Here is a 20724-nt window from a genome sequence, read left to right as displayed (position 1 = left end):
TTGTATAGATTTAACGTTGTACTCATCTTTAACTAGAGTCAATATTATAATTTGAAAATGTTCTTTACTTTTTTCAATAAACATTGTTAGAGAAAGTAATACATTGCTGATATTGCCGATATTTAGATCGATTGCCATCTGGATACATCTTCTTTGCCGGAAAGCAGTAATATGTGTCTCCGATACTTGTTTTAAAAATACTATCTCCTCGTAAACAAGATGGCGACGGATAATTTTGCGTAAGTTAAAAAATCCCTTGTTTTTTTTTAAAAGACAGTCAAATTATTACCTCAATTAAATGTGACTGATTAACATTAAAATAAATATTTCTTTTAACTTTTGTAGGAAAGGAAATGAAGAATTCGTGAATGAGAACTACGAGAAGGCACTCGAGGTAATTTTACTCACAAATGAAGGAGTCGATAACTTATAAATATTCTATTATATAGATCTAATTCTTTCTCTGTAGAAATACAGATAATAATCTCTGCATTTGAATAACATATACTAATTGAACGGTCTGATAAGATGTGATTGTATGAATGATCAAATACCTTCAAAGAAAGAAAATTCTAGAAAGTTCCAAAAACAGGTTCCTACATGGTGTCAATGAATTTTATTTATATCAAATATTTTAAGCTCTGTTCTTTTACACCAATTTAATAGTGCGTTTATTTATGAAACCAGCAAATATTTGCCTCCACCTAGAGCACTTCAATTCAAAACAATAGCAAAATTTGTCCTATTATTTATCGCTCAGGGTAAAATAATTGTCCTAAAGGGCCAACCCGTGGTAAAATCACGATATATTCCATCCCCCATGAATTATTTCCTAATTATCAAATGCTCAAATTGACTTTAAAAAAATGCTGATTTGACCAGATTCCTACCTGACTTGTATTCTGTCAAATGAGTGAATATGAGGCAGGCATTATGGAGGGGCCTGATTGTGGTTGGGGGAGGGGAGGGGTCTCATCACGATTCACGAGTTGATTTTTTTGTCAATCAGAATAAATTGCCATGATCACGTATCACTAAAATATAAAAAAAAAATCCATAGAAAAACGGATCAGGATAGCGAAGGCATATGCGCCAATCACGATTAAAGAAATTAATTTATTTGTAACTTCTAAATCTGTTGAAAAAGAAACGGAAATACTGTAACATTTTCGATTTGGGTTCTGTTGTTAGGGATTTTTCTTGTTACGTTATTTAATTAATGACTTCATGTTATATGTGAACAAAGAAATACGATCATCAGGTAACGTTTATTCATATCAAAGACAAAGAATTATAAAAAATGAAATTTGTATTGTGTTCCTTGAGTTCATATATTTTACTAGATTACTCAAAGTCTCGTGACAATGAAAATATTTTTATTTTTTTTAAATTTATTTTCTACTGTCATGACTGTAAAAGATTGTAAAAGAGGGAGGACTCATTATCAAACTTCTTTTAACCAGGTACCTCTAATTCCTCTGTTTAATGGTTATTTGATGAACCCCTCGAGAGCTGCTTATTAAAACTATTAAGTATTTAAGATAGGAAATGAAAGTCTGATGCTTTTATATTTTATATTCAAGTTGTATACAGAAGCTTTAAAGACTGATGACGAGGACATGAGAGATGATTACTATGCAGCTAGAGCTCAAGTACTGTTAAAACTGGAAAGATTTTCAGGTATTTACATTTTAACACATACATGTATCATAAACATGACTAACCCTCTTGCTGTCAGTTGTTTTTCAGGGTTGCATTACATATGCCAGAATATAAGACCCCTTAACGTTTGTGACGTGACATTGCAAACAATGATGTCATGCTGTAATGACCGTTACATTTGAGAGCCATTGTAGAAACAGATTACACTTTTGAATTTTGGGTCTTTTATTTTGATAAAGGTACAGCACTGATGAGAAGCTTGCATAAATTAAAACATGGACATATATGTGTCCCTCCAGCAGCAAGAGGGTTAAACAAGAATAAAATATCTGGTTTCAGTCACTCTTTATATATAATTAGTGTTATAAATTGTGTATAAAACACAAACCTAATTCATTGTAATTGATAATAGATTGAAGAAAAATTCAGGTTTATGACCTTCAACTATGAATAATGAGAAAGAAATTAAAAATTAACAGACTTAGATATACATCATACATCTATTAATGTAAATAAAAATAATGTTAAGACGTTTTGGAAATATGTTATTTGCAAACATTGTCCAACAGTTCCAATATTGATAAATTATTATACAATAGAGAAGAAAAAAACTCCAATCAGCATAATTGACTTTTCTGGACAAAAAAACAGGAATACAACTCTCAAACATCTGTAATCTAAGAACTTGTGTAATGCAAAAGAAATTCCAAACAGTACAGATATTTATTACATTTTTATTGGTTTTATTTCAGAGGCATTAGAAGATACCAACAAATCAACAGAAATAAATCCTAAAAATTCCAAGGCATATTACAGAAGAGGGTAATTGTTTTACTATGTTCTCAGATCACATTTAAACAAAGACTTTTGAAGTGTGCTTTTATTTTGCACATGCAAGCACATGGAGTAGCAAGTTATGTTTTTACAAAATGTAATGCAAAATACCATGAAATGACTTAATTTTGACTTTGCTTAATTGTATTATTTGTATTGTTTCATCTGATTACAAATGTATGTACATGTTTCACTGATCACTGTTATGAATTACACAAAATATCAGTGTGCTTAATGTTAATAAAAGTAAAATTTAGATGATAGATGGACATATATTACTAAGACTGGTATGATTGCCAATGAGACAACTTTCCACCAAAGACCAATTAATGTAGAATTTAGAATCTTAACACCACTATATTAAACAGCTTTTTACTATAAGCAAAACACAAACTGCAAAGCAAGATATAGAATACCCAGACATGTAGACATTTAGAGTTTGCTTGGAGACATAATTAGCTTTTCAATGAATTTGACTGATCACACTTATTATTTAGCTGATTGTCAGATAGAGTGCCTTACCCTGTAATTGGAGTATTTACTGCATGTTTTATTAGGCAAATTAAAAAAGGGTAGTAAAATATGCATATAGGAAAAGGGCTAGACAATGCAATGAAATGATAGTAAATATTACATAATTATTTATGTAAAAAAAAAATTTACTACCATACTAAATTGGCTTTTTTTAAAAGTGCATGATGTAGGACAGAAATATTATAAATGTTGCACTAAAGGTAAAATCTCCTAAAAGTCTAATTCTAATTCTTCTTTCCTATTTCAACATCATTTCAACACAATTGATTTAAAAGCAATACTAACAGCCTTGACCTTCATGGTTATCATAAGTAGCTGCTGTTGGAGAGAGCTGCAATATCTAATTGAATACAAATGTAGTATTCAAATGTTAATGTTAATGCAGCATGTTCAAATGATAGTACAATGTGGGTGAAACTATCAAACTCATATTTTCCACAACTGTAAAAGACTTTGTACATGGGTTTAATTTAAGATTTAAATTATTTAATTAGCAAAACAGTGAAATTTATATTTTACACCTCAGTAATCACACTGGTTCAAACTAGATTTTCATTAGTATAAACTCTTGCATTAAATTTACTCACTATATTATTTCGCTCTTTTTATTGGATATAAACTTTTCCTTTGTTGTTAATTGTTTATTTATACTATTGCAAAGTGTTTTCTTTACATTTTTGAATTTGATATTACGTTGAAATTACCCACCCTCCCTCCCTTGTTAATTTTTTTTTTTTTCCGTTTATAAATTCATAGTGGCGGATGTTTGCCAAAAAATTTGGTTATATATCTATGTTTATGTATTTTCATTTGTGTATTTAATTATTTATGATATATTGTATTTTGTAATATATTGAAAAAATATTTATATCAGGCAATACAAATTATACCTATTGACTTCCTTTTATTTCATCCACTTGATAATTTAATACCTTGTAAACCTATTGTAGTCTTTGTTATTCCAGCTTATATTTATTCCATCTAGAGAGATATGAAGATGCAATACTTTGTACATGTAATACCTTGTAAACCTATTGTCTTCTTTGTTATTCCAGCATAGCTTTATTCCATCTAGAGAGATTTGATGATGCATTAAAAGTATTTACTGCTGGACATGTACTAAATTGTAAGTAGAACACAGGAATTTATGGAAGTTTCTTTTTTGGGGGTTTAAAAGATTTCACTAAATATAAATACATATATTCTTGGAAAGTAGATAGCATTGTTATCCTTAGGATTTTTTAATAGCCCTGGGTAAGTCTGACAACAAATTAGACATGATTTGCATCATTTCGCAACTTATTTCCTCATTTTTTTCTCCTTATGGGCAGTTTCTAGTTGTGTTTTCTTTTGGAATGTGTTGTAGGATCAATAATGAACTATAGTCGCCGTCAGCTGAAATTCGTAGTGGTTATCAATTAAAATAATCTAAACTATCAACCACGTTCACTCGGGATATAGTTTTTAACATTCCATTCATAAATCGCAAAAAGAAAAACCACCACTGACCTACCTTTTAAGTGATTGCACTGTGATAATCCTGACCTTCACATTTTCCAAGACTATTTTCAATGGTGGAATCCGCCATTGTTTTTTCCGGAAGTGTTCCCCTGGAGTTCAATTTCATAACATTTGCATAAAGCGCGGGAAACCGTATCACATCAATGAAAAGAACATTTCAGGAAACTGCGTAAATGACGAATTTCACATGTAAACAAATGATCCTCATAGAAACGAAGATGGCGGAATTACAATGGAAAACATTCTGGAAAATGTGAAGGTCAGGATTATTACAGTGCGATCACTTAAAAGGTAGGTCAGTAGTGGTTTTTCTTTTTGCGATTTATGAATGGAATGAGAAAAACTATATCGCGAGAGAACGCGGTTGATAGTTTAGATTATTTTTACCGATAACCGCTACGAATTTCAGCTGACGGCGACTATAGATATTAAATAGGAATGCATTCTTCAATGTGTATGAAGAAAGAGTACAAGGCAGTTTGTTTTCTTGTTTGAATTGTAATTTCTGGGCTTTTTTTAGCTGACTATGCAGTAAGGGCTTTGCTCATTGTTGAAGGCCTTACAGAGATCTATAGTTGTTAACTTCTGTGTCTCTTTGTCTCTTGCCAAGAGTTGTATCATTGGCAATCATACCACAGCTTCTAATTATGTAATAGTCTATGCAGTTTCTTATTTTCTCTAGCACCTGCAAAGTGGACAGGGATTAATTTAAGTTACAAAACTTGTTTCCCAAACCACTTTAAATAAATATGTTTAAACTATTTAGATTTTAACAAGTTTTCCACTTAGAGTTATCTACTTAAATTTAGTTGAAGAGTAAAAATTCACTTTTAAAATGATTTTTCTTGTAAGTTTGTGTTTAGGAAAGTTGAAATAGAACCATTTATGGAAGTTCAATGATACATGTGATATTTAGTATGCAGTCAACTATTTTTAAAAAAGACTAGTGATTCCTTTAAGTACTACAGTTGTAGAACATAACAGATACAAATAAATTGACTTTATATACAGAGAGACTATGAAGTCACTGCACATTTTGTAGACAGTATAAATGTTAATTTGATTTTATATTGAAATAGAAAATAGTTACAAAATAAAAGGTCATACAACCATTAAAACATTCCTAAGATGAACTTTCACTGTTTCAACTTTCAGTGAATGCACCATCACGACAATGTGAGTATTTGAAGACTAGATACATCTGAGGGTGTATATGTATAGATATACATGTAGCTTCTGAAAACACAATTTTTATGATTGACTTTTGTTTGTTTAATATCATATGGCAGCTAAACAATTAATCTGAAAGTTCCTCAAACATGTCAAAGTGGGTTAACTGGAATAAAAGTTTAGCTAATGAAGAAAGAGGAATATTTGAGTAATGGTCAAACAATTAGCCTTCCACATACCTTCTATAAAGGGTTCTTTTTCTTTTTTCAGAAATTGAAACTTTCCTAACATTTGGCATTAGTCTAAGGAGATCTTCTGGGTGTGAAATTCATACACCCAAATTTACATTGAAAAATGGACAACGTGAGACAAATCTAATTTCATACAAGATAGCCCATATAACCACAACAGTACCTCAATTATCCCTTTTGGTTGTCTTAATGCCAATATAGAAATTAAGTTTTGTGAATGGACATCCACCATGACCACCCATATATATTGTTAAAACATACATTACACTAAAGTATCATAGAAGAGTACAAAAATTGGGCATTATGAATAATTAGTGACAATTGAGATCCAAGTATTATGGACTAGCTTCCTAAGAGTTCCAAATGGTGAAGTTGAAATCATCCCTTCGTAATTTTACGGACCCCATCATGAGTTGGTTGTCAGACCGTTATGGAATAACCGTTTCACAAATGATATCAAATATATGTTCCTTACATCGTAACTACAATCCCCTTCCCTTTCAGGAATGTGACCTACCGAATTAGACTATTTACCAGATATGTTATCACATAAGCAACACGACGGGTGCCACATGTGGAGCTGGATCTGCTTACCCTTCCGGAGCACCTGAGATCACCCCTAGTTTTAGGTGGGGTTCGTGTTGTTAATTCTTTAGTTTTCTATGTTGTGTCATGTGTACTATTGTTTGTCTTTTTCATTTTGAGCCATGGCATTGTCAGTTTGTTTTCGATTTGTGAGTTTGACTGTCCCTTTGGTATCTTTTGTCCCTCTTTCCTAGTTTGTTTTTTTTCTCCAAAATATAAAGGTATAGAGTAGTTTGAGTTTTTAAAGAATGGTCCTAATATTTAGAGGTTGGTGTTGGTAAAGAAATTATGGAACCATGGTATGATTTGGGTTCCTTCATTTTTTTTTCGTGTTCCAATTTTCAAGGATTAAGGAAATAGTATACCTGTTATTTCTCAAATGCTTCATCACAAGTGTTGACAAACTCTGATGACAAACCAGTAGAAAGTATAGTGGTTTGGGTTCAGTTAAGGTAAGTTTCAGAAGCCTTCTGAAACTTACCTAAACTGAACCCAAACCACTTCAAGGGATTCATTTAATTGTTATGATTATAAAAAAGAAGATGTGGTATGATTGCCAATGAGACAACTGTCCACAAGAGACCAAAATGACACAGACATTAACAACTATAGGTCACTGTATGGCCTTAGATGTTATGTTTTACATAAAAATTTAATATGAGTAATGATTGTTACAAGAGATTTATTTTGAGAAAGAAGTTGGGTTATTTAACAGTTGCAATTGAAAAAACTTCCAACTTAAAAAAGTAAGAGTTTTTATGTAGTGAGTACAGGTACAATTAAGCTATGGTTAATAGTTGAATGTCATTCTATTGCCTCCTTTTTTCAGCTGAAAACAGTAATTTCAATACCTGGATTAGAAAATGTGAAGCAGAGATAGATTGTAAGTATTACTTGTAAAATTTTAATACCCACTGTTTTAAAAGTACTTACAAGTACATCATAATAGTTTTCAGAATTTTTTGCTTAATTAACAATGAAATCTGTTTTTTAAGTCAAAAACACAGACATACATTGTTATAAATGTTAATATAAATTCTTGCTATGTTCTCATTGTAGTTAGATATTATCAATAAATTTCAAATTATAATAATACAATTATTTTTAAGAAAATTATAACAATTTGTAATTTTTTCTGCAATTTTGTTTTCAGTATCAAAACAAGAAAAAAGCAGTGGAGCTGAGGTAAAAACTTATTTAAGATCTATATCATTCCCTTAATTCATATTACTCTAAGGTTACTTAAAGAAACAGGCCCCAATATTTGGCTAATCCAGTGCACCTTACAATTTCATGAGTTCTATGAACAGTATTTTCTTACTGCAGTTTAATGCTGACTAACTTTGTTGAAGGAAGAAACAGGATTTTACAGAATATGACCAACAATCTTTGAAAAGAAATGGCTGTTGTTCATCGTACAATATCTAACAAATTTCATACTGTTAAACTAATTCTAATATAATAATTTTACTTGTATAATCATACATTCATATAGAATACGTCTGGTAGTTTTAAAAATAAAGATACACATAAACTGCCTTATAAGCACTTCTGTCAAAAGAATGTTTACTGAATTGCTAAAAGAATGTGGAATGATGTATTCCAAGTTTCATATAGACATGTTGTTATGGAGCTTTTGTAATTGTTAGGTAGAAAAAAATTGGGATATATATATATATTTTAAGGGATTAAAGGGAAACTCCTAATTGATTATTTTTCAGGCCAGAGTTGGCGTGTCAGATTCTTCACCAATGGAAACAAGTTCTTCAAAGGAAAGTGAGAAAAAAACAGAAAGTTCATCCATTACCAAACCCAATCCAGCTGATGCAGTGTTAAATGCACCAGTTAAAGCTAAGTATGTATTAAATGCACCAGTCAAAGCTAAGTATGTATTAAATGCACCAGTTAAAGCTAAGTATGTATTAAATGCACCAGTTAAAGCTAAGTATGTATTAAATGCACCAGTTAAAGCCAAGTATGTATTAAATGCACCAGTCAAAGCTAAGTATGTATTAAATACACCAGTTAAAGCTAAGTATGTATTAAATGCACCAGTTAAAGCTAAGTATGTATTAAATGCACCAGTCAAAGCTAAGTATGTATTATAAGTTCACACATAAAGTCTTGTTCAAAAGTATATTTGTAGATGCTTTATATAGGTATAAGAAGATGTGGTATGAGTGCCAATGAGATAACTCTCAAAAGTCTCCATCCAAGTCATAATTTTCAAAAGCAAGCCATTATCGGTCAAAGTACAGTCTTCAACACAGAGCATTTGCTCACACCCAACAGCAATCTATAAACCCTGTGTGTGACAGGTGCACTCAATCTAAATTGACTAGAATTGTAACCTACTGAAGGTTGAGGTTCTCTTTGCTTTCTCCACCTATAAAAACTGAGTGCCAGGTAAGAGCATTAAACACCAATCAATCAATCAATGGTATCAACCAAAAAACTATATCTTTATTGTGGGTCTCATTGGGGTCTAAGAGTGATGCAGGATTGCCGATTTTTTGTAAGCGTGACACGTGAAAGTCAAATCATTGTGTCATGAAAACGGGAAATGAGGTTTAGCAGGTCCCGGTAAATGACAAAAAATGAGAATTGCTTACGTACATAATTAAGCGGGATGCATGAATCTGACAAAACAGTAAGCAGGATCCATGATTAGAACCCCCCATGAGACCCCTTTATTGGTTTAGTGCATTTCAGAGGGATATATGCAATGATATGTAAATCAAATGAAATATCTCAAAAGTTATATTGATACACCTTTTCTATGTCTTCACCAAAAAAGTTAAATTCAGAATTACTGCAAGGGTTTTATTTATACTTATAATGCGACTGAGAGGGCATGGCAATAATAAGAACTCTCATTATTATATCTTGAACATATATCTGTAAGCAGATTCTTCTATCTGACATTGCATTTTTTCAAAAATCACAAAAATAAATGCATGCAAAAATTTCTGATTGAAATTCTGTCTATTACATCCCTAATTAATCATGACTTTATACTTTCAGACATGATTGGTACCAAACTCAAACACATGTTGTCCTTACTATCCTTATTAAAAATGTTCCTAAAGATGATTGTCATGTTGATGTGCAAGAAAGATCAGTGAGTATATAATTCTTGTCTGGATGGGAACACATGACTGTTTCTTCAAATGTCTATAATTAGCATTTGTTGGATGCATTTATTGGGTGTAACACATACCTTTCAAGTGGTTTGCTCATATTAAATTCAAAATGACATCATTGAAGTCATTGCATTTCATGAATTTTAGGGAAAACTGATGCCAGGCACTTTACACTGTGTTTTTGCATTAATACCTAATTTTTTGAACTCCTTTGAATGATAAGTTTATTTGCCTGTTTGTTGGTGTTTCATGACCCACTTTAAGAAACCTTCACGGGCTTGGCTATATTATGGTGGCAAGTTTTTATTGGTATTTAAATTCCATGGACAGAACTACTGTTCTCCTGGTAGAAAAAACTGTAAATACTTGCCATTTAAGATCACAGCTGGGTGGGATACAAACACAACCTCAGAGGAAACTGCCTAGCAATGGCTTGTTGTAAACTAATTTCCTGATGGGTGCTTCAAATACCATAACATTTGTTGGATACCAATTTTAGTTGGTTTCGTTGGTACAGGTGAACCACAAATTCAGATGTTCAACGAAGTACAAATTTTATAGGCTTTGTATGCACAGATTGACAAAACCACCAAATCATGAAAATTACTACCAACAAAAATAAATTAATCCACACACAGTAAGTTAAAAAAAATTACACTTGCATATATTTTATTATTAGAAACTAGTCCTGCTGCAATTAATGAAAACAATGATTATTCTTAACAAGTTACTAACCATAAGTTTTATATTTTACAGTTAAGTTGTACAGTAAAGCTACCGTCAGGGAATGATTACAGTTTAGAATTAACAAGTCACTAACCAAAGTTTTATGTTTACAGTTAAGTTGTACAGTAAAGCTACCGTCGGGGAATGATTACAGTTTAGAATTGGACTTGGCTCACAATGTTATTCCAGACAAAACACTAACTAAAGTTTTATCAAGTAAGGTATGATCCATGTTGTTTTTTATACATCCTACTTAATATTTAACTATTTCAAAATTTTAAGTCTTAAACTTGATTTATGAAGATTTGAGATATTTATAATAAAAGTTATATTTAATTTTCATGAAATTAGAGTTAAAAATTTAACATAAAGGACCATAATTTACTAGAGCTCTGTAAAAAAATTATAATAATACTTTGTATAGATTGAGATTAAAATGAAGAAACAGGCAGAAATCCAGTGGAAGAAACTGGAAGGTGACGGACAGGAAGAAGAAAAGATTAAACAAATTCCTATACAGAGTAAGTCTTAGGTTATATGTCAGAGTCTTACACAGTTAAGTAATTACCTGTACTGGAAAGAAACAATCTGATAGAACAGACTTTATACAAAGAACTTATAAAAATACTGATTTATTTTATAAATTCAGGGGCGTAGCTAGAAAGAAACGACGTGGAAGCAAGTTCCACCCTATTTTGCAGAAAAATGATTTTTTTTCAGTTTTTGGTCATAGGACGGCTAAAAGAGGAGCTACATGTATATGTAGATAAAAATTTATGAATGTAAAACTAATAATAAATCTTCTGAATAGAGTAACAAATAAACAACTCATATTTTTGATAAGAATTTACTCAAAATTGTCCAAAATCTGCTCTTTGAGTCTTGGAAGAAAGAAACTTCTCTATTACTTTGTCAATATTCACACTGAAATCCCGATGAATATGCAGTAATGCTATGTTACTGTCGTTGTTCATTGTTGATCGTACATTTGTTTTCAATTACATATGTAGTACCGTGACTGAAAGATCTCCATCATGGTATGGTAGCACTCGCGAGATGTTATAAACCAGCGTACGTGTCCGGCATCGAGCGACCTTCCCAATTGAAATTACATGACAGGTCAGTTTCGTATGTCTCAGACAATACTGAGATTTGTGATATTTCCTACATTATGATGAAGCAGATACAGCGCAAAGATGATAATAATTGAAGCGACTCCACTTTCCAGTTCCCTTATCATATGGTCTAAAAACGCAAAAAAATGATAAGAATTTCCAATACTGTTTTGGCGTGGTTGCAGGGTGATTGGCTCCGGTAGTCTGTCGACCACTTCGCATCGGCATATTTTCAACGATATAGAAGGGATCTAATAATTCTAATGCTGATTGGTACATCTCATTTCAAACTGATGAACTGTACACTGTGAAATATTCTCCAAAACTACATGTCTTAGACTGAATATAAATTCAAATCTTGTAAAAGATGCAAGTTACCTCCTGATCTTATTTTTTTTAATTTTGAAACCAAATGTCGTTATTCAATGATATTTCATTAATTAAAAAGGTGACAACATAGTTGTTTCCTTTAACATTCAATTTATAAATTTTGATTTTGCCATTTCTTTTTGCATGCCAAATCAATGTACACGCAACTGCGTGTAAGTGTATATGGAGCCAAGATCTTTTTCTGCATGACTCGAACAGCTTCATCAACACTTGTAACTATAGGTTGTCAAACTAATATCCGGGACACCAACAGTCTCCGACGTTAAACAAATATTATAATCATAATAGTCTAAGATAATACATGCATCACACGTCGCTGTCCGATTCCGATTGACAACTCATTTCTCTCTCTCTCTCTTCATTTCTTTTTTTTTTTTTTTTTTTTTTGTGAAAACGGCGTGGATGCACGTGCTGTCTTGCCTCTGGGTAGCTACGCCCCTGAAACTGTTAAGATCCTGCAGTCCTGAGTTATTATGAGAGAAATTGGTGTAAAGTAGACCTCATTTTGCATATAATTACATTAGATTGTATGTTTCATTAAAATACTTTATTCTGATTGGCTTACTGCACATCACATGTTATTCCGTAAGCAATTGTATCAGTCAATAAAACTTTTCATTCATGATCACACGTGGTCCCACAATAAAGTGCATAGGTGAATTAAATAAAAACAATATAAAATTCGTGTTTTCATGATCATAGCTAAAAAATGTAATTATAAGTATTGAATGCTTCTCCTTTTAACTTCATAGGGTTGTAAAAGCGTTGACCGTGCGCACATTTTTAGAATGAAGCGCTTCCGCGCTTCATACAAAATGTACTTCGGCCAACACTTTTACACCCCAATGAATTTACAAAAAGAAGCATTCAATTCTTAAATAAAAAAATGGTATAAGTAGACCTTATTTTACATATTACAGGGTATAAGGTAAACCTCATTTTTTATATCACATTGTATAACATATACAAATATACCTACTTTTGCATCTTTTATGATATAAAATAAACTTCATTTTACATTTCAATGGGATAAACAAGACCTCCTTTTATATATTTAATGATTAAACATGGGAAAACGTGTACTAAGTTTCAAGGTGATTGGATTTCAACTTTATCTATAACTACTTTGACCAAAAATTCAACCTGAAGGACCAAAAACTTGAAACATGAAGTGGAATAGACATTCAAACAAATAGACAGAAGGAGGTACAAACAAAGGAACACACAGACTGAAAAACATAATTCCCCTAAGTTGGGTATAAAAAGGCCTCATTTTTCATACTCTATGGTGTAAAATATACCTGTTTTATGCTTCTTAAATGGTATAAAATAGACTCATTTTTCGTATTAAATATTTCAGATCCTACTGACACCACTCATAAATATCCCACTTCAAGTCATAAAACACGTAACTGGGACAAGTTAGAACAAGAAGTGAAAGAAGAAGAGAAAACAGAGAAACTGGAAGGAGATGCTGCCCTTAATAAATTATTCCAGCAGATTTATTCTGATGGAACAGATGAAACTAAAAAGGCAATGATGAAATCTTTTGTAAGTGCCTCCATCAGTACTTGTTAAACAATTGTATATCTAACTATATTAAACTAACAAAACTTCATAAGTGTTGAAAGCCTTCAGACAACACACTACAGGAAAAACAACACCGACAATGAACTGTAGGCAAACACAAAAGACAAAACACCTAAGACAAAATACTATAGGTAAAACACCCAAGAGAAAACAGTCTTAAAAAATAGTTCCATGCCAAAGACTCAATAATATGGTTATGTATTGTCTTTTCACGTCAGCAATATATATTTAAAGGAGACAAGACCTGAAGTTAACACATTTATAAGTCGGGCACTACATATTTAGACACATAATAAAAAAGATTAAGGTGGTATCAAACACCTTGACTAAAATTAATTTGGCTTGTCTAATTTTCATCAAATTTTGACAAAATATTTACTCTGACAGTTTGACAAAAAATATATTAATTTCAAAACACACTAAATTGGATCATTGAAAAGTTTGATATTTCCTTGATCATTTACTTTCAGCTAATTTTTACAGAGTTATCTCCCTGCAGTGTTCTGTTCCAACTTAACATCAATAAAACTTTTTTAATCGAAAAATAGTGAAATAACTGTCATTCCATTGCACATATAAAAAAAATGGAATGTAAATAACTATTGGTCACAATTTGGCCTTCACCAATGAGCAAAATTCTTACTGTAAAATTAGCGCCAAAAGGCCCTGGCATGACAAGATGTAAAACAACTCTGGAGGGAAAAGGCCTGATTCTGCTAAAACAATTTTTAACTACAAACTTAGATTTTAGACAGCAACCACTGAATTACAGGCTTTAAAATCAGGACAGAATTCATCTATAGCATTTGCCTAGTTCATTGAATTGGCATAACTAGCTTTTTGTGACTACATAAGATTTTATGAAATGAAAAATAATCTTAACGTTTTGTGATATTGTTTTAAAGACCTTTATTTTAAAGATTTTAAACACAAATCCAGCATTATTAGTAAAACATTTAAGCATAGTAACACATTTGTTTAATTACCTGTGTTTACTTTAAGGTAATCACAAACAGGGTTTCCGCTGGCGGTCGCCATTTACGCAATTTGCGAAAAAATAATAATTGTGGCGATAAAAATTCATCATTTGCGAAAGAATTTGGCGAAAGAAATATATAGAACGATTTATTTTCCTCCATCTTGTTTATTTACTTTTTTTGAGTTTCTCGGACTTTACCCGATCAGACAATACTCGGAATTCACCTTGACCTCATTAAGATTTGGACAGAAAATCAATAATCAGCTGATTCAAAGGGTACAATCAAAATCACGTGATGGATATACACACACCGGAAGTTACAGTCGAACTCGCCGCTTGAAAGGTTAGTAGTTGCATTTTCTTGTTTATATCAATTAAATTTTGATTAATAAGTTGGCACACCAAATGTTGGATAGTATGTAGTTTTAAAATACACATTTATTTTGCTGGAAAGCATGCAGTTATTGCAAACACTTCGACACAGTTATCTGGTGAAATTTTGGAACTGTGTCGAAGTGTTAGCATTAACTGCACGCTTTCCAGCAAGGATAATTGTGTATTTCAAAACAAGATAGTATCCGACATTCGGTGCACTACTTTATTTATTAAATTGTATTGATATAAACAAGAAAATACGACTACTTACCTTTTAAGCCGTCTACTCGACTGTTACTTCCGGTGTATGTATATCCATCACGTGATTTTGATTGTACCCCTTGTGATTGCATTTTAAAGCTATCGACAACAAAGGACTAATTAATAAAGGTGTTGATTGAATTGTTTGACAAAATGATATGGTTAAAGGACTTCCGCTAAATGTCACATACAGAATTTGTTTACCACTTTGCGATGCACGTGTTTGAAAAACTCTTTTGACGTGTCCTCTCTTTTTAAAGATAGCTTGGAAAAGAAAGCTGTTGTTGTGACGAAAAAAATGTTCAAAAGCAAGAAAAATCTCCGATTTAAAACCTGAAATATCCTTTGACTTTAATATAGGTAATTAACCAGGGAGACTACTTTAAAGTCGTTTGAGTGACATGCATGTTTCAAGCATAGTTTTACATCTCAACTTTTTCATTTATGATGGTCAAGAAAAGAAAACGGTTGTTATGAAGAAATCTATCCAAAAGGTTGGGAACAACCCCTTGAATGAGAGAAGCCCTTCAATGTTATGACTACACATGAAATGAGGGATCAATTTCATGTGATAAAAGCTTTTCTTTTGTTGTAAAAACCACTTCTTAGTACAAAAGGGCACATCAGTATTTTTCTTTTAAAGAAACTTTCCCTTCGAACTATACTGGTATTATATAATCAAAATATGTCCATTAAATAAATTTTGTTATATTCAAGGACTTATATCTTCTTTATTATTAAGTATAGTAGCCCCCTAATTTAGAAAAGTTGTTTAAAATACAATGAATATAGTTCCCTTTTAAGTTAATTAGTGTTTATTCATTACATGTAGACTCTGAAATAAGTTTGAGAGAATAATCATAGACACAATGGGGCAAGATCACCTTATTTAAGGGAAAGGGGGTGAAGGGGTAGAAAAAAAGAAAATTTAAAATGAAAAATATAGTTATGTTACTTGGTGAAAAAAATAATAAAGTGGCGAAAAATATATTGTTTTGGCGAAAGAGGTGGCGAAAGAAATAATTGACCCAGGGGAAACCCTTATCACAAGTATATATTTTTTGAGACAGAATTTTTTTATTATTTGCCAAAATGAAGATTTTACTATGCTCTTTCAAAAATTAAATAAAAAGCAAGGGTCACCGTGCTATTTTTCAAGCTATGAGGCGTTGAAAATTTCCAAAATTTGGTTAGTTTGTTCATGAAAAAACACATAAGTGTGCATAAAAAAAATTCTATGAGATAGAATTTTGAAATAAATTGTGAGAAGTAAGGTTTCATAACATGTTTTAAGAAAATAAAAAAAAACATGGTGTCAACGAACTTGTTTTCTTGTTACAAGTAAAAACTAAAAATTTCCGTATTAGCCCAGTATAAATTTTGTACTAAAAGAGTTATCTCCCCTTAAATGGCTCATTTGAAAAGAATGATTTTAAAACCCCAAAAAAATATATTTGTTAAAAAAAATTCTATTATACGTATAATTTACAAGTTTTCCTTAAATAAAAAAACAGTCTAACCATTGAATTGCAAACCTGTCTCCAAATTTGCAGATTTAGTAAATAACTAGACCAATTTTGTATTGCGATTGTACAATGCAAGATGGCAGTATACCATGAATCTCCCTTAAATGAGATAATCATGCCATAATGAAAATTTTATTATACGAATAAGCTATTGTAAATTTCGATCTTTATTACAGAGTGAATCAGGAGGAACAGTATTGAGTACAAACTGGGGAGAAATTGGAGAGAAAAAGACTGAAATCAAGCCTCCAGATGGAATGGAATATAAAAAATGGGAATGTTGAACGAAAAGAATTTACAATCAATTTTCAAAGTTTTATGATATATGAAAGAATAGTAAAAAGTCTAGGTTTTAAGATAAAATGTAGAAATACCAACTATGCAAATCCTGTAATAAGATTTCATGCATAAAAGATGTAAATGATGGCTGAATTTAATACTGTGTACTTAGATTTCTCTTCTATTTAATAATATCATTGAATAATGAATTGTTCTGTATTAATGAGTGGTAATTTGAATAAGATACCTATGATGAATTTCGGATGCTTAATTACTGTAGGTTTGTTTTCCAACTATGCTCACTTTGATTAGGGGCAAACAAGCCATACCTGTATGTGACACAGTAACATGTATTACATCCCTGCTCTGAAGGGGGTGGAGTTAAATGTTTGACTCTATTCTATTTATAATTTCACTATTATCAAAGACTATAAATCAGAGTTGCCCAAAATTTGTCATCAAGCTTCAGGTGAGCATGCTATAATGTGTGATATGTTTTCCATATATTGCTCATTAACTCCCTGTTAACTGAATACCTATGTATTGTTTGACATGAAAATATCAATGTATGAAAGATTCCATGCATTTTTCTCAAGAACTGCCTATCCAAGCTTCCTGGTTTTAGAATAAAGCTTCTTGTTAGCATTATTAACCAAGAGATACATCCTTCACTCATCAACTTCCTGTGCACTGAATACTTTTAAGTCTAATAAGAGGGTAATCATTATTAAGGAACTAGTCACTGTAACGGTTATTTCAAGATTCCATGAGTATATGAACAATGGCATCCAGTTCTAAAAAGCTCTGTTTGGAAATCAGATAGTTGTTATATTAAAACTGTTTATTTATTAATTTGCAAATGTAAATTTAACCCTATTTTTTAATTTTACAAAATGATTTGCCATGAGTCATGTACATTGTAACAAATGAAATACAGATTAAGCGTGAATTGATTTGTTTAAAAAGAAAGATTTTTTTTAGAGATATTTACTCCAAAGGTGTTTGTTCTTGTATGTGAAATGTATTATGCACACCTTAACCTTTATTGGACTAATTTTTTTTATTATATAAATACAGATGCATACATTAAGTTGGATTATAGCTCTTCATCTTTTATATAAGCTTTGGATTTCAAATAGTTGCCCACGAGCATCACTGAAGAGACATGTTTTGTCGAAATGGGCATCTGATGCAAGAAAATTGGTACCGTTAATTTTATTCTTTTTTTTTGGAAAGCAAACAATTAACTTCAAATTGTAAGCTCATTCTACTTGAATTAAAATGTTTTCATGTTATTGAAAGTTTATTTTGATTTAAAACTAAACTGATTGGAACACTTATTTTCACAAATATTTAAACGCTTTTTGGCATTATCTATAGTTTCAACCAAATTGTATCTCATTTGAAGTGTTTTGTATTTGATTTATTATCATATTTATAACATTACAATCACTTATCTGTAATGCTGTGTCATGAAATAAATACTATTTATTTATCTCATATTTTATTTTTTTCCAGCTTTTAACTCTGCTATGATTTATATCTTTCTTCCCTAGAATGTTTTATCTTAACAACACATATTGGGATTGAGTGTGTTTGTACTCTTTTTGGTTAATATGATATAGACATTAAATTAATTTTGCTATTCTTTAAGTTTTCCCTATTATGATATGAAAATAAGTTGAAGGATATATGTTTTCATTGGACAGCATGACCTACTTGCATTTTAGTGTACCTGCATTAAAGGAGTTCACCTGTGATTCCCTGCATGTATACAGAGTACAGTTTGTTCTACCAATTTCCTGTAGGTCTGCTTGAATGAAACTCAAGATATTTGATATAGACAATGTTTGAAAATATCTGGATTGGATTATTTTCATTGTATCAATTAGGGATAGGGTCATGTTTTTGTGTGAAAACCTTTTACTTATTCTATACCTGTTATTTAATTGATATTTGATGATTTAAAGTAAAAACAGATTGATGAATAAGTGTATCTATACTAATTAAGTTCCATCAAGATGTACTTACGTTAGCCTAGCTATATTTGTATATGCCTGTCCAAATACACAAAACTGTAATTCAGTGGTGGTTTGTTGCTGGATATCATATGAGCTGCGTCGGATAGAAATGGACCTTATGCAAATGAATATCAATAAATCTTTTAATCTTTTGTCGGGTTGAAAAAAAGGTCCTGCAATCAGTATATGTAACTGTTGATATTAGAATATAACTGACTTGATATGAGAACCATATATTTCAGACCACAAATCATTTTTGAATCGTTTTTGAATGCTCCAAAATTAAACATTTAAGTCTTTTAAAAAAGAAGATATGGTATGATTGCCAATGAGACAACTATCCACAAATGACCAAAATGACACTAACATTAACCACTATAGGTCACCCTTACGGCCTTCAACAATGAACAAAGCCCATACCGCATAATCAGCTATAAAAGGCCCTGATAAGACAATGTAAAACAATTCAAACGAGAAAACTAATGGCCTTATTTATGTAAAAAAATGAATGAAAAAACAAACATGTAACACATAAACATACAACAACCACAGAATTACCAGCTCCTGACTTGGGACAGGCACATACATAAATAATGTGGCGGGATTAAATAAGCATACGTACATTTGCATAAGGTCGATTTCTATCCGACGCAGCTCATTTATTATTTTTTGGGGTTTATTGTTTTGTACATAAATCAGGCTGTAAGCTTTCTCTTTGAATCGTTTTATGTTTGTCATGCAGGAACCTACATCAGTTAGTCTCTGGTGGATTATCTTGGTTTAATAGCTTCCTTGTGAGCAGCAACCCTCTATCAAGGAAATCCTGATAAGAAATAAAAGCCCAGGAATATTGTATTAATTGGGAGATATATACTCTGTATGCAGACACTACTGGAATGTTGCTACATAGAAATGGAAAGTTCACAATTGGGAAGGTGAAATCATCTCTTTTGTCAGAAAGTTTTGTTTTCAAATGACCCTCATTGTCAATTTCTAGTTAGTCAAGTTATGATGCTGACTTAACTGTACATCTGTAGTATCCTTTATTTCTTATTCGATGGGATAGATTCGTTCAACATAGTCACCAAATTTTGTATTATTTATAGTGAGAGAACATCATCTATATAGCAGAAAGTATAAAGTTAAATGCATATTGCATATTGCTTACTTCTTAACTTTCTTCTAAGAAACCGTGGATATCTGTTTCATTCATTGGCAGTCCTACCACTTCTTCTTTTTTTTATTGACACTCAGGCTCTGATTACCTGTGTAATTATTGCATGGTGGCTAATGATCCATGAAGTCTGGATTAAGAACCCTAAAATGTTAGAAACCATAGATATACTATAGAATTAAAAAGGAGACACAGATCATATGATTATCATGCACCAATCAAGTCCTTGGTAGAACAAACAAAACTATCTTTGGTCAACATTACTTGAGGGAGTTGCCTACTTTTTAGCTCACCTGGCCTAAAAGGCCAAGTGAGCTTTTCTCATCACTTGGCATCCGTCGTCTGTCGTCCGTCGTCTTTCGTTGTCCGGCGTCGTTAACTTTTACAAAAATCTTCTCCTCTGAAACTACTGGGCCAAATTAAACCAAACTTGGCCACAATCATCATTAATGTATCTAGTTTAAAATTTGTGTTTTTTTACCCGGCCAACCAACCAAGATGGCTGCCATGGCTAAAAATAGAACATAGGGGTAAAATCCGTTTTTGGTTATTACTCAAAAACCAAAGCATTTAGAGCAAATCTGACGA

The 20724-nt window shown here is 31.6% G+C and overlaps 1 protein-coding gene across 2 annotated transcripts; it reads left to right on the top strand.

The window, feature by feature from the left end:
- The first annotated feature begins 162 nt into the window (after positions 1–162).
- LOC134697348 (protein SGT1 homolog) lies at positions 163–17005 on the top strand. Of its 2 annotated transcripts, XM_063559563.1 has the most exons (14): positions 163–239; positions 346–394; positions 1584–1680; positions 2415–2484; positions 4086–4156; positions 5707–5727; positions 7387–7440; positions 7711–7742; positions 8279–8412; positions 9582–9678; positions 10540–10647; positions 10851–10947; positions 13292–13482; positions 16839–17005. In XM_063559563.1, exons 1-14 carry the CDS (start codon positions 220–222, stop codon positions 16944–16946), a joined length of 1149 nt encoding a protein of 382 aa, XP_063415633.1. In that variant the 5' UTR covers positions 163–219; the 3' UTR covers positions 16947–17005. The 2 variants fall into 2 exon arrangements, with proteins under 2 accessions (XP_063415633.1, XP_063415634.1); XM_063559564.1 differs by lacking the exon at positions 5707–5727.
- Positions 17006–20724: the final 3719 nt, after the last annotated feature.

The sequence above is a fragment of the Mytilus trossulus genome, chromosome 14 (assembly GCF_036588685.1).
Source record: "Mytilus trossulus isolate FHL-02 chromosome 14, PNRI_Mtr1.1.1.hap1, whole genome shotgun sequence".
Taxonomy (NCBI): domain Eukaryota; kingdom Metazoa; phylum Mollusca; class Bivalvia; order Mytilida; family Mytilidae; genus Mytilus; species Mytilus trossulus.
The sequence above is the reverse complement of the archived record's forward strand: the minus strand, read 5'-3'. Positions and strand labels throughout refer to the sequence as shown.

What these genes read in the sequence shown, in the direction of transcription:
- LOC134697348 (XM_063559563.1), top strand. Translation starts at nt 220, where the DNA reads ATGGCGACGGATAATTTTGC. An exon ending in TGCTGGACATGTACTAAATT is followed by an intron (nt 4,157 to 5,706) that starts GTAAGTAGAACA and finishes TTCAACTTTCAG; the next exon opens with TGAATGCACCATCACGACAA. An exon ending in AGGCAATGATGAAATCTTTT is followed by an intron (nt 13,483 to 16,838) that starts GTAAGTGCCTCC and finishes TCTTTATTACAG; the next exon opens with AGTGAATCAGGAGGAACAGT.